The sequence below is a fragment of the Haliotis asinina genome, chromosome 2, assembly GCF_037392515.1.
Source record: "Haliotis asinina isolate JCU_RB_2024 chromosome 2, JCU_Hal_asi_v2, whole genome shotgun sequence".
NCBI classification, from domain to species: domain Eukaryota; kingdom Metazoa; phylum Mollusca; class Gastropoda; order Lepetellida; family Haliotidae; genus Haliotis; species Haliotis asinina.
In genome coordinates this window covers 50,667,536-50,682,486 of record NC_090281.1, presented here as the reverse complement: position 1 = coordinate 50,682,486, position 14,951 = coordinate 50,667,536, and the positions used below count along the sequence as shown (strand labels likewise).

Here is a 14,951-nt window from a genome sequence, read left to right as displayed (position 1 = left end):
ATGCATTCGTGCAGTGAAACCACAGCCACCAGAGAACGATGACAAGGGAAACAACTGTTTTGGAAATGAATTCGAAAGTTGGAAAGTACAAGAAGGCTAAAAATACACCCGTTTCTTCTGATGACGACGCGTTGGAACCCGGGCGCTGTTGCGGAGTTGAACAAATTCTCTTCAACAAATGGTGATCAGCAACAGAGCGAAGATAGCGTTTATCGATGACAAAATGCTGATGTTACGTGTTGTGAATAATTTCAATGAATAATTTCAACGTATATGTAAGTATACATGTTAATTTTGACATATCAGCGGAATCTGAGATAGTGAGAACAAACCCAACTTCCGGATCAGGAGCTATTTATCGAAATGCTTCATTAAAATCGAGACTGATGTCTAGACAGAGTATTTACCCATTATATAAAATACAGATACATCCCATATCACATGCAAAATCAGTTAGAATCTGGTAAAGGTATTCATGTTTCTCTCGCCCAGCATATAACTGGACGTCTTGGCACAAGGCTGGAATACGAGTTTATAAATAAATATGAACAAATGTTGCTCACAATTCTGGGAAAATCCGCAGTTACCTGTTCTAGTGAAAAACTATATTTTTCATCCCCAGAGACATTGATCCGTCCTTATCATGAAGGCTGATAATTAAGGCCAGCATGTTATAGTAGACTTCTTTGAGCGGCACACAAAAGATGGACCAGTAATAAAGGCTATATCTTTTAATATAGGGGCGAACAGTGAGAACGAGTTACATAACACCATTATCACTTGTATCCTCCAAGCAGAGACCATATAAGCTCCAAGTGACTACTGAACCTACACAGATTCTCCCACTTGAAGTTGTTCTTCCACTGCTGTTATTCCTTATGTTGTAGTTGACTTAGACATAAAAGTCAAAATGGCCATAACCCCTAGTCAAAATGGCCCCACAGAAAAGTCAAAATGGTCACACAGAAAAGTCAAAGTGGCCATACATTCTTTTATTATTTTTAATGCTCATGACATTTGTATTATTTGATATCAAAGTGTAAAAATGACAAAAGAAGTTATATCACACAACAAAACTTGGTGTTTATCATTGAGGTACTTTCCTAATTGATACTTTGAGACTGAGGTTAATGAGCAGTTCACCCTTCTCAAGACTGGCTCACAGAAGGGGAAACCTCTACTGATGGAGTCTAGAGGATAACCCAGCCTGGGGCTTCTACAAGGAAGGAAAGCTCAGCCCCATAGAGCTTAGACTGGACCATTGGAGTAATCAAGCTTATTTGACTAGAAGTAGTCACTGACAAAATCATTGGTAACTGCTGTACATGGATATAGAACATGCACATATATATTTGTTGATTCACTAGAATTAGAATGGTCTCATGGATGACATGTAAAAATAAACAGTAAAAAGTTGTTTGTACTTGAAGAACATAGATATATATATTTGTCATTTGTTGAAAATGATTTAATAATACATGTGTAGTAAACATCAAGTTTTGCCTGATATAACTTCTTATGTCTTTTTTCACAAATAAGTATAAAAAATAATAAAATAGTGTATGGCCATTTTGACTTTTTTGTGGCCATTTTGACTTGGACGATTTGCGGCCATTTTGACGTGTGGCCATTTTGACTGGGACCCCATATACACATTTTTAACCCAACTGTTGGGCAGTTGATCTGAGAATGTGGCAGTCCATGTTGAAAATATCCCATCCCAGGCCTCCGGGCAGGCAGGTATTTTGAAAGCTGCATAAATGCATACCTTTTGTATCTAAGTGGTCAGTAATCAAGATGAAAACCTTATTTCATATAACTGGTGAAATAGTGACATACCTTTTTGAATGGACTACAAACTAAACAGTGTCATGAACATTATTTAGAAACAGCTTATAAGAATGATGACCTAACAGGGTATTCTGTGAGTAAATCAAAACAATTTTTCATCACAATAGTTTATGTATGATATTATCGATGACACAATTTTCCTGTTAGTGATTGTTAATATTTTTTCCTGTTGATAATATGTCCAATTGTCAATCTTTGAGTGATAGGATTAAGATACCAGGGCTGATGTAGTGTCGGTAATTGTTTAATTGTTGTGTTCCAAATGAATAGGTCAATGCTTATGATCTTAATCACTGAACAGTCTGGTCCCTATTTGAATTTTTGTAATGCCTTCATATTGTGTAGTGCAGCAGCAATGAGGCATCCTAATGACTCCGGGTACCCATTCACAGCTGAGTGAACTAGGTCCCGTGGGACATTCTTTGTCCAAGCTTAACTACACATTACTGTACCTGCAACGCTTTCCTCTCACTTAGCCAGATTCTGTCAAATGCGGTCTCTCACACAGTGGAATTTGGCTGACTATGGTTGGTGTTTTGTTAACACTTTGTCCAGGTGAACTATAGTTAGTTTCAACAAAATGCTCAGTTAGTGAGATTCGTGAAGTTTGTATTAAAGTGAGACACATGTACACTGATATGGTATTATTTGAATCCTTTTGGTTGATTTGATGAAATGATCAGTTAATGACATTAGCGACATTTGTATCAAGGTGATATACATTGATTTGGTATTGATCTTGATACGAATTTCAGGAAATGCTCAATTAGTGAGTTCAAGATTGTTTATGCAAAAATAATTATCATTCCGAGCACAAACATTTTGGGCTCTGGTTTCAAAAAGATGCAAACTGGACTGCACAGATGAATTCTGTAATTGATAAAGTTTAACAAATGATAAAATGTTGAAGGAGTTACCAATTATCAAGAAAAATCATTTTTGTCCAGCACTATGGAACTTTGGAATTCTTTGCTTAAAGACTTGATTCCACCATATCGCAATATTTTGAGTTTATTGCGGTTTGACATCAACATAGGAAACAGGTTCTGTGAAATATTCAACTGCAGATTCCGATTAGAATAAGATAACCCATCGTGTTGTTGGGGTGCTGCTTTCGAGGACACCTTTCATTATTTTTTTTATTTGTCCCAACTATGATGCTATAAGACACAATTTATTTTATTTCAAATATGAGTATAAGTTAACTCATTAAGGCCGAGAGACGCATATGCAGGTCAAATTAATTAGCTTCTCACAGCGAGAGTCGCGTATTTGGGGTTATAAAAAGCACCTCTTATTCAGCAAGAGCCGCATATTGGGGGTGATAAAAAGCACCTCCCATTCAGCGAGAGTCGCATATTGGGGGTTTTAAATTTTAAATTCGTATTGTACCTATTATTTCATTCACTTTAGCAGTAATGATAAAAAATTAGCTTTTCTTACGAGAGAGGTTACTTTCTGTGGTAATCAGAAGAACTATTAATGTGTTTTGATAACAATTGCTTGCAATGTCGGGGGCTTATACAGGTAAATGAACACGTCTGCAAGAAAGGGGATTAAGAGATGTTGTAACAGGAGGTAAGTGTTTGTTACTCGTCATTGGGAGGGAATACTAAGATACTCTGTTTGCACATTGATTGAATTAACGGTGACAAGGTTGCAAAACCTTATTCTAAATTAAATCATTCATTCATTCATTTTGTGGAGTCCATTGTCAATCTTCTGAAATTCGTTTGCTTTCAAAAGAAATATAAGTATGCCCATCTTCATAAATATTTGGGGAGATTCAAGTGCAAGTGTATACATCACAATAAGTCAGTATAGTGTAACTTATTTTAATTCTATAATACATGTACTTGAATTGTGATATTTATTCGTAACAATGTGCAGATTATATTGAAACGTTCAGCAAGCCATTATGTTTGATGTACAAGTAGTGTGCGCAAAATGTATATGCAAATAAATACTCTCTCTACTCAATGGTTGGTTTGGGTTATCTGGGGTAAAAATAATCTGATTGTAGCAATTTGAGCGCTCTAAAGAAAAGTGCTTGTTAGTCCTACATGTACATTTCAGGCATCCTCACGATTATTTATGTTCACGATACACAAACTTTTTCATGATAGCTAGAGTTGATAAAACCGAAATCCAGCATATCGATTGGTCAACGATCAAACCAATAGTCAATCTGTAACCAAGCTGTCTAGTGACCGAACGTGCTCTTCAGAAATTTAGCCCATGCCCCATCACCTGTTATTTCCTCTGTGACAGGTATCTCCTGATACAATTGGTCACAGATAAGAAATCAGCCACTGTATTGAACAGCTGAGATACAAAACGTCCTATTCGGGAACTTTGATGACGCCCATCCCATGACCCTTTGTCTTATGTATGTGCAAGGAATAGCATTATACAATATACATACATGTATGTTCGTGTGATAACGTATATTTTCTGTGTTAAATCTTGATGAACCAAAGTGACAAACTGTGAATCTGCTCCATGTAAGTCACAGACTAGCTTATTAGTACTTACCTTAAAATATTCAGTATACACTAGCAACGTGTCAGCGAAAACGCTTCTTTCATAGAAGATTATTAGGCATGTGCGTAAATTCTTCTTTACTGCCATTGACATAGATGTTTTGAACAATTTAACCTCACACAATGACATGAGAGGGACAATTTGTTTAAGTATGTCTTACATACGAAGAATACAAACGTGTTAAGAAAATACACACGCCACCAAAAGTCAACAAGAGAAAATGTAATAAAATTACGTAAAACGTTACATATATGACATGTATTCACTCCTGCTTTCTGTCAACATATACCTTTACAACGCAATTAAACAATTAAACAATCAGGACTTGCTCGTATGACGAGACAGTTTCCTGTAATCTAAGAAACCAGCCAGGGATATCAGGCGTGATTAGCCCTAATTAGTCTCGTCACAGCCGGCCGGGCAATCAGCACGGGGTTCCAGGTGTTTAGCAGTGAAGCGGCTCTCAGGCTTAATGAGTTAACAAAGATAGAGAATGAAACGAAACGAGTGTCCTTGCCATGGTATCTGACAGAGCGAAAGCAAGGTCAGACACCAAGGGAAAGTCACGAGTTTCGTATACAATGTGATCTTATTTTATCATATTTTATTTATTACCCAAGTCTAAGATGTATTAAATTGACAACATAGCTTATTTTCATGGTTTCTAACTGAAACCAGTTTCATAAAGAGGTTGCAGAAGAATTGTGTATGGTATGAGAACACTTTTAGCATGATGTCACATTGTAATGATGTCACAAGGTCTACTCCCTTGGTAACCAACGTCACAATGCATTTTAGTTGTCATTGCCTTGAACAGCCCCAAACAGTAAACTACTCCGTAGCAACCCATTTCTTGGTTTGCAGTTGCTTCACTGGTGGAAACATTGCTTTTATGTTTTTCAACAGATATAATGTCTCAGTCCGACTGACAGCGAAACAGTGACACTGCAAGTTTTGCAATGTTTACATACCCACAGCGCATGTATGTTGGAGAATGACTGAATTCACATGTTTGTTATGAATGGAAATATAGTTCTGCTACAACGTGATGTAACTGAGAGGTCATCGGTTATCCAATCAAATAGGTAGAATCTCCGGTCAAATCATTACGACCCAGGTCAAGCCAATACGACACTTGTGTGGTGTATGAGATGAGTATGCACCTACACATACGTTGACCACGTGGATAAGAAATGATACTCTGTATGGTAACTTCAAATTGCCCGGACCTATAAATCATCATATTATCAAATCGGTACATAACTTTATTACCACTTCAAGAAGATTTAATCAGTTTTAAGTTTTCATCTGGCTCTTTGCAGAACTAAAAGTACTTTTGCTGTATGGACTCATTATGGTGTGTTGTGCATTGTGGTGATGTGTCTTGTTATGATGTTTGGTGGGTGGGTGGTGATGTGTCTTGTTATGGTGTGTTGTGGGTTGGTGGTGATGTGTCTTGTTATGGTGTTTAGTGGGTGGAGGGTGATTTGTCTTGTTACGGTGTGTTGTGGGTGGGTGGTGACGTGTCTTGTTATGGTGTTTAGTGAGTGGGTAGTGATGTGTCTTGTTATGGTGTTTAGTGGATGGGTGATGATGTGTCTGGTTATGTATTTAGTGGGTGGGTGATGATGTGTCTTGTTATGGTGTGTAGTGGGTGGGTGGTGATGTGTCTGGTTATGGTGTTTAGTGGGTGGGTGATGATGTGTCTCATGATGCAGCATTCTGGGTGAGCAGTTTTGCTGTGTCTGGTAATTTGATGTTCTGGGTGTTTGGTATTGCTTCTAACTGTGCTGTGTTTTGTTTCGATGATGGTGCTTTCATGTTCAATACTGAAGTACTCTGTTCCTGAAAATGCTGTAAAAGCAATTTGTTATCTCCTGATCAAGATCTACCTGTCACATTTTGACACATATGACATTGTAAAGCATCCTACAGTGACACTGGTTTCAAGCACAAAGCTAAAACCATTTACGCAAAACCAAGATATACTTTGTTTACTGGTACCTTGACATCGCAAAATGCAACTTTAGTGGTGGGTTTTACGCTAACTCCTTAGTCAGGTAGTCTATCCCTCTCTAAGAACACAGGTTCCTCCTTAACTGATCTAATGAACATTGTATCATCGTCTGCATCTTAAAAACCCATTTCTTCAAAATTGTATATGACTGTTAAACCATGAGGCACTGTATATACTGTGTACATACTATTAATATGTGAAAGTGCCAGTGAAGAGTGGGTGGTTGAGATAGTGAGGTCAGATTTTAAGTCACACTGGCAATATTTCAACCATATCATGACTAATACAGGCAAATTATAAAACTTTGGCAACGAACAACAGTAAACTAACTAGGTGATCACATAAATAAATTCAAAACTAGTAATTGATTCTAAAATATTTTACATTACAATACAACTTAGAAAACAGGTTATATATTGCTTACAACTGATTCTGAGGTAGATCACCATACTGGAGAGCACGGGCCTTATAGTACCTTGGCTATCTGCATGGACCTTGTAGTTGGATTTCCATGATCACTTCAGACCCAGGTGATTGTAGCCACGTTTATCTGGAATTAAAAACTACAAAGATACTACACTTAAAAACCTGGTAAGTGTTAAATTGGCTGGAACAGTGAATCTGGCACCTTCATCTCTATATAAAATAACTAGATTAGATCTGACAATCCAGTGATTGATTTTGTGAATATCAATCCAGACCATTAGAATACTATGACTCGTCATTATTAAGTCTAATTTTGAATTTCAAAAATGGGCTTGCTATACTTGTATGTAGCAAGTCCACTTGACTTATTCAAGGTAACAATTGTTTCAAACTCACACTATATGACATATTCTGTCTATAGTGAACAAACATGATGGACAGAAAAGACTGGGCGAAGATCCAAAAGAACTGGGATTATCTGAGGAAGGTGCTGACTGCTGTCTACCTCCTTGATGACCTCCGGTCATGTCCAGAGATTGTACTGACAGAAGAAGATGAACAGAGGGTGAGATATGAGCCAGTGGATGTTGACAAGAATGAGAGACTGCTGCGTATCTTGAAGCACAAACCAGAAAGTGCCCAAGCCTATAAGTGGTTTCTTGGTGTTCTTAAGAAGCATCAGAAAGACATTTATGATCGACTGCGGGAGACGCAGCTGGATGCTAGTGATGTTACAGGTAAGGCTGAGAGAGAGAGTATCAGGGCATGCTACTCCAGAAATGAGCTTTTTGTGCCCATGTGGGGAATCAAACCCGGGTTCTTTGGCGTGACCAGCAATCGCTTTAACCACTAGTCTACCCAATATGAAATGCAAATCCACTGAACCAATGAAACTTCTGCTTGTTCTTGTGTCATCACCAATGACACCTGTTTTCAATATGCACATGGGGCTCAGCTTTTACCTGTTCCTATCCCTACAATCGTGTCTTGTCTGTGAAATGTCTTTATAGATGTGCACCCCAATATGTTGTGATATGTTATTTCTGACTAATTTACATAGAAGGGACATTATTTGCAATAACTAGTGGAGGCGTTACAAGCGATCCATCATTCAGTTTGGCAAGGCTGAAGCTGGACTTCTGTAGCCAAGTTGACTATCATCCCTTGATAAAATTGCTGACAACCATCAGTCACTTGTATTGCCCATTTCAATACTGCAAACTAAACCATATTTGTACATCTTTGTTAAAGATGAGCCCAGCTATGACATCAACAGCCAGGTGAGAGAGATCCTGCTGAAGAATTTTGTTGATGAGGCAGGCAAAAGCTGCACCTTGCCCGAAGTGAGGAGTGCTGTTCACGTACTCAGAGGGAGAGGCATCAACTTTGACTGGAAGGATGAGAAACTGAAAAACTTTGTTATCGAGGTCTTCTCTGGGGTTATCTTTACACCAGGCAAGAAGAAAAAAGTGTATCCTTATCAATCTAATAGATTTGTTGGAAATTTTACATATTTGTTGTTTGTACTGCTTTGTATGTCCTGATTGAGTAAGTATGGTTTTGCTGCACTTTCAGCAACATTCTAGCAGTATCATGGTGGGAGACTTCAGAAATGGGATTCACACATGGTACATAGAGCTGGATCTGCTTCTTTTATAGTGCCAAAATCAAGGAGACACTATTTCAAGAAAGGTGTTATCTGAGGTATTTATGAAGCTCACATCCCGAAATGTTAAAATTAATAGCTGAACACATTAGACACATGTTGAAAACACTACTTGAGGTTGTGTCATTTGAGTTTGATGAGGTCTTCTTGTAGTTAACTTCTGGGGGAGACTTCTAGTCCATTCATTTCCTTGAATCAGGTAGTCCAACATTTTCTAACCTTGGCACAAAAGAAGATAAGCCAATAGTTCCTGAGGTACCTTCATCACCTGAGGTGCCAGCTACTACAGTTCCTGCAGCTGCTAGCCTAGGTAGTGGTGAAGACTATGGTGCTGGAGTACAATCACCAGGTAGCAGTAATGGTAAAACCATGACAAATTAACATCATAAACTTCTCAGCTCATAAAGTGTAATTTCTTAGGGGTCAGTTGTCAGTTTTGATGAGTGTTCCTGGGGCAAGAGTTTGATTTGAGAAAAGCATTTTTATATAAGTCTACATAATGTGGTGTTATTCACGGAGAAGAGTGTCCTCTGCTTTGTGAACTTCACTATTAAAGTAATTTTCTAAAACTGCATCATTTTTATCATATTACTCTGACATGCTGTGTTATGACCAATTCTGTTAAAAAAGGTGTACACATTCAGTTACATGGCTATGCCATGTGTGAATTAATTATGAGGACCAACTCAGACTCCAACTCGCTCTCTTCAGCATTGTTTTCAGGTACTAAATGTTATTTGGTTTCATTTCAGACCCTCCAAGTCACCTCAAGGATATAGAGTCACTGACAGTTGATGAACTGATAACCTATCTGAAACCAAGTTTTAGGAGCCTTGATCTTGATGAAGATTTTGTAGCAAAATTCAGAGACTTAGAGATTGATGGAGTTGTGTTTTTGACAATGAAAGAAGAAGATTTCAAACAGGAATTCTCCAGTAAGGAACTCTCCTTTGGGAAGAGACGTAAACTAATGTTAAAAATTAAGGAGATAAAAGAACAAACGACTGAACTTCCAAAGCTGAAGGTTATACGACAATCAGTATCAGATAATGAGAAGGATCAAGGAGAAATGAGAGTTGATGCAGCTCCGAGTCTACCTCAAATGGGTAACATGTCAGTAGGATCCATTGCTGCACCTGTTTACAAAGAGCACTTCAGACGGTTTGACTCAGCTGTATCTCCGACAGATCGATACACTAGGGGAAGATTAATGGAAATATCTGGCTACTCCAGAGAGAACATGATCAACCCTGTGAAGAAGTTCCTGCAACTTGACAATGGTGAGAAGAATGTGTACAGAAGGATTGCCAAAGAGGCAGTGATATTTGCATCTGCTTGCATGAATGACCGAACCAATGGGACACTTTATGTTGGCATCATTCCATTGCCTACTGAGCCTTGTCAGGGACAAGTTGTTGGAATTCATCTTGACAGAGAAAAGTGTGAAGACACCATCAGGCAACTGATTGGAGAGGCATTTTATGAAGATCAACAGGAAATTGCATTTCAGGCAGTTCGCTCAGCAAAGTTTATTGAAGTGTCTAATCCTGTGTCACAAGACAGACCTCTTTGGGTGTTGGAGGTTGATGTTGTTCCTACTGGGAAGGTTGTCATGGAGGAAGCCTTCTTTGTTCGGGGAAAGGTTGTAGCAGGACACAAAATCAAGAGAGAACAGTTGTACAGATTAGCTGATGGAACTGTAAAATCACTCTCTGAAAAAGAGATTTATGATTTCATGAAGAAAAAGAAGAGCATAACAGAACTGAGACTTCAGCAGGAGATCCAGTCATCAGCTTCCTATATTCCACCAGATCTGAGAAAGAAGATTCTAAATCTGTTTACAGGTGGCAGTGAAACAATAGAAGATGAAATGTATCCAGTTTTACTGATAAGTCCACTAGATACGTCAATGGATCTTGGCTATATTGAAGAAAACCTCTCTTTCATCCAGTATTTTGATTCCAAGGCGATCTTTGATTTTGATCCAACCAGTGATTCCAATGGGATCTATTCTGTCAATGAAAAAAAGCAAGTTTATGAAGTCCATACAACTGATAACTTTGACAAAAATGCAGAGGAATACTCAGATAAAGTTCTAGAATCTCTTAAGCTGTCAACAGAAAAATCATGGATTTTTTGCAATGGTTACAGTAGACTTTCAAAAGAGGAAATGCAACCATATGATTGGAAACAGAAGAGATTTGAAGGTTTCAAAGAGGCTTTGAGGTTCTTTCATTCAGGAATTCCACTTGGAAGGGGCATGCTGTTGATCCTTCTTTTCTCGAAGAACTATGAAGTTCTGCTGGAGGCAGCTGATGAAGTTATTCTGAAGTTTAAGGATCAATGGATGGTTATTGCAGAATCTATGGAGATAGCCGATTTGTGGATGGAGGAACTGACAAGGCGTCATGTCGTATCAAAGAAGTCTCTTGAGAACAGATGTGTTCTTGGGATGCCATGGAGACATGTCAATACAACATTCACAAACATTATCAATCCAAAACAGGCAGGAACTTGTGAGCTGCCAACTTCCTCTGGAGCCTTCTGTGTTTTAAAAGAAAGGAACATTACTGAGATGAATGACCTGGAAATACTCAGCAGCAAAGAATGTGAAGGAAATGAAGAACTGACAGACAAACAGTCCAGAGAAAGATTACGGAGGAGTCTTGAAGTGAAATTCTTCAGAGGAGGACAAGTACAGTGGATGAATTTCTGGTTTAGAGATAATCATGTCTTAAAGAGACATCAACACAAAGAACTCATCAGGGAGGTTGAAAATGCTCTTGAAACCCCTAACCGCGATGAGGATTTTCGGGTTAATATAGTCACGCTGATGCATCAGCCAGGTGCTGGTGGGACAACAACATCAAAACAAGTTCTCTGGGAACTGAAGGAAAAGTACAGATGTTGTGTAATCAGGAAGATTACCGATGATACTTCAAATCAGATTGCCATGTTGAGAAATCATGATGAGCCAACAACAAGGAAACCACCATTGGTTCTAATAGACAATGAAGAGGAAGATAGGGTTCAGCAGTTACTTCTTGAACTGGAGGAGAAGGCGAAACTGGCGTCTAGATATGAAGAATACTTTAAAGTATTCTGTGTTGTCCTCTGGTGTAGAAGAGGTGTGAACCTGACAAGGTCTCATGAGGGACACAAGGTTGTCCTGAAGCATGAACTTCAGAAATGGGAAATGGAATGGTTTCAGAAGAAATATGACTCTTTGGAAAAGAAATTCCATGAAGATAAAAAGGTTGATCCCAAACTCCTGATTTCGTTCAACATCCTGAAGACGAACTTTGACCCTGCCTACATCAAGAGAACTGTCAAAGAATTCATGAGGGAAATTGATGACACCAAAGAATCAACACTTCTAAGATTCCTCTCCTTGATCAATGCATATGATGGCGATTTTCAAACAATTCCCATTTCTGCTTTTGACCCGATCATTGGAATGCAATCAAAGCATAAAAGGATAGTGCAGTTTGGAATATTAGAGAAAAGCGGGTCAAGGGGAAAAGGATGGGAAACAACTATGAGCACATCATTGCGTGTGTTGGTGAATGAATCATCACAAAGAGGTGTCCATGGAACGCATATAAAGACTATTCGGATCACCAGTAATCTGCTAGCAAAGGAAATCCTTGACTACATTCTGAGGCAAAATAACCTTCAGACCAGTGAAATCATGCTTGAGCTTCTTTCCTCATCAATATTTGACTGTGAAAATGCTAGCACTTACAAACTACTGAATATCATCAAGAATCTTGTGAAAAAAAGGGTCATGCAGAAAGGTGGAAGACTTGCCAAGTTTTCACAACTTATTTTGGATATCGACAAATCTGAAGGAGCTGACAAAGCAGCTGAAATTTGCATTGAAGTTTTCAGGAAGACTGAAGACCCAATGATAGCTCAGCAGATAGCACGATTCTACATCCACACAAGCAACTGGTCTGAAGCTGAGAAGTATGCCAGAATTGCAACAAAAAGTCGTCCTAAGAACTCATTCTTGTGGGATACGTATGGACAGGTGTATAAACAACAGTTGTTGGATCACTATGACAGGGCCAAGAAAGGAATGAAAATCAGAAATGAAGATGCTGGTGAGATCATTGAAATTGCTAAAAAGGCCATGGAAATTTTTAGAAAAGAGCAAAGTCTTAGTGAAACTGAGAAAAGTTTGATGACAAATCATGGTGGCTACCTTGGAGAACTGAGGGTCATCTTCTGCCTACTGAATACATTTTGTCACTTTGAGAGCTTCACGGGTGGAGAAGATCTTCACAAGTTTCTTGTTGATCAATCTTACAAGCCTGACTCCTTCTCATTTTTGGATAGGGATGAAGAAGGGATGATGAAATCACTGGGTGAATCAGCTTTTAGAGTGATACGGAAGCTGGAGGATGAGATGGTGCAGTTGAAAGGTGATGCAAGGGAGGAATACAGGCCCGACTGGTCATTTGACAGAAAAACACTGATTTTGCTGAAAGAAAATTTAAATACCCACTTTGGAGAGGACTCAGATGAGGTACCAGAATCTCTCAGTATTGAAGATGCATGTGAATATAGAAGACGACGTGCCCGGAGAATGGGTGTAACTTCCCTACAAGGGGCTCTTGGTTTGAAGTATGAAGAATATGATTGGGAAGTAAGTCTGGTCACAGTTTATGACCTGATGAAAGAAAATGTCAATTCTGAAAGCTGCACAGGTTTTGATTTGGTCACAATACTGAACACAGTTATTGCCCTTCATGTTGCTGGTTCTTCAAAGACTGAATCAATTCCATATTCAAATATTTTAGAATGGAGCAACAGGTTGTACAATGCCAAGCAGCCAGAATACCGACCATATTTAGAGACATTCCTGTACCTGGTTCTCTTTCACCTCCCTACAGACAGCAGGAGAGCAAAGGGATTCAATCTCTGCTCTGAAGTCAGAATAAAAGAAGCTTTGTACCGATGGAAGGAAGCATTTTTTACAAATTATCCTAAACATCGTGATTTGGAACAGTTCTCCAAGAGGAAAGATACCACACTTTTCTTCCTTGGAAAAGGTGTTGGATTGTCAGAAGTTGTATATCAGAAGGAACTCCTGAGTAAAGGGGCAAGAATGCGTGACAATGAATACTGGCAGTCTGACAAAGCAAAACGGAGATTCCAGCGCCTGGAAGGCACTTTGCTCGTGGGTGGACAGGAAGTTCAGGTTCAACTCCAGCTTCCTGGTGGAAACAAATTCCACATCACAATCCAGACATCACTGCCAACAATGAAAAGGAGCATGTGGCAGAAGAGGGTCTACTTTGTTCTTGGTTTCAGTTGGTCTGGTCCAAAGGCCTATGATATCACCATTGACAACCCATCCAATGGGGAAGAGTCTGTGGTTGAAGGCAGAGAGCCGTTCCCAAGACCATCTTTCCAACGTGGCCATGAGATCTACACTCTGAAACTTCAGGAGATAGAGGCTGAGATGGCACAATGTTTGAAGCAGCTCCAAGAACTGGGACAAAAGAAAAAGCTTTCAAAGTCTGTGAGTATGAAATAAATAAAGTAGAGAGTACACTGAATGTTAACATGCCTGTTAATCTTCAAATTCAAAACATTTCAATGAAAAATTGTCTCCACCCTAACCCTACATATGAGAATTACCCCTATGATTCAGCAAGTAATTGAGCTGGAGCTGAAAAGGTTTTATCTGGTCTTTTTCTAGTGCGTTTTTTAAGTGTTGCATTTTGCTCAAGTTTTTGCGCAGTGTTAATCACAGAAAGTGACTTTTGATGTTTTTACCCAATGGAAAAAAATTGTTAGAATTCTCCTTTAAGGCAGAGTGACAAGTATGTCTGTAACATGGTTTCAGATTGAGCCTCTGATATTTGCCCTCATTGCACACATTGTTTAACATTAATGTGTTGAGTGGCTGTGGTAATGAAAGTTTCTGAATCTTGTTTTCAGGACAAGAGGGAGAAGAACTCCTTTGAAAGAAAACTGGAGGAGCTGGCAAATGCAAAGTCTGAACTCCTGGGAGACCGGACATAGATAGTTTGACTTCAGATGGTATGACTGAATGTAATGAAGGCAGCAGGCTACATCTTGGAGATGTGACCATATCACAGTTATATTACATTTACATGTGGCACATGTGCCATGATTTGCTAGCTGACCCATTTCAACTTAGAGACATCTTTCCATGACTAATGCTGAACACTTGTGAAGATTTGGATAGAATATTTGATGTTCAGTAACCCATACTTGTCGTAAGAGGTGATCAGGATTGGGTGGTCAGGGTTTCTGAATTGGTTGACACATGTCATTGTATCCCAATTTCATAGATTGATGCTTATGCTGTTAATCAATGGATTGTCTGGTCCAGACATGATAGTTTACAGACAGTCCTCATATAACTGAAATATTGCTTAGAGCAGTGTGAAACTAAACTCCTCACCGATT

General features: G+C 38.8%; 1 protein-coding gene across 1 annotated transcript; it reads left to right on the top strand.

Annotated features, from left to right (window-relative positions):
- The first annotated feature begins 115 nt into the window (after positions 1-115).
- On the top strand, positions 116-14,617 carry LOC137273873 (sterile alpha motif domain-containing protein 9-like). Its single transcript, XM_067806770.1, has 6 exons — positions 116-275; positions 7,260-7,575; positions 8,090-8,309; positions 8,708-8,865; positions 9,257-14,034; positions 14,457-14,617. The coding sequence occupies exons 2-6, from the start codon at positions 7,269-7,271 to the stop codon at positions 14,538-14,540; spliced, it is 5,547 nt and encodes a 1,848-aa protein (XP_067662871.1). The 5' UTR covers positions 116-275; positions 7,260-7,268; the 3' UTR covers positions 14,541-14,617.
- Positions 14,618-14,951: the final 334 nt, after the last annotated feature.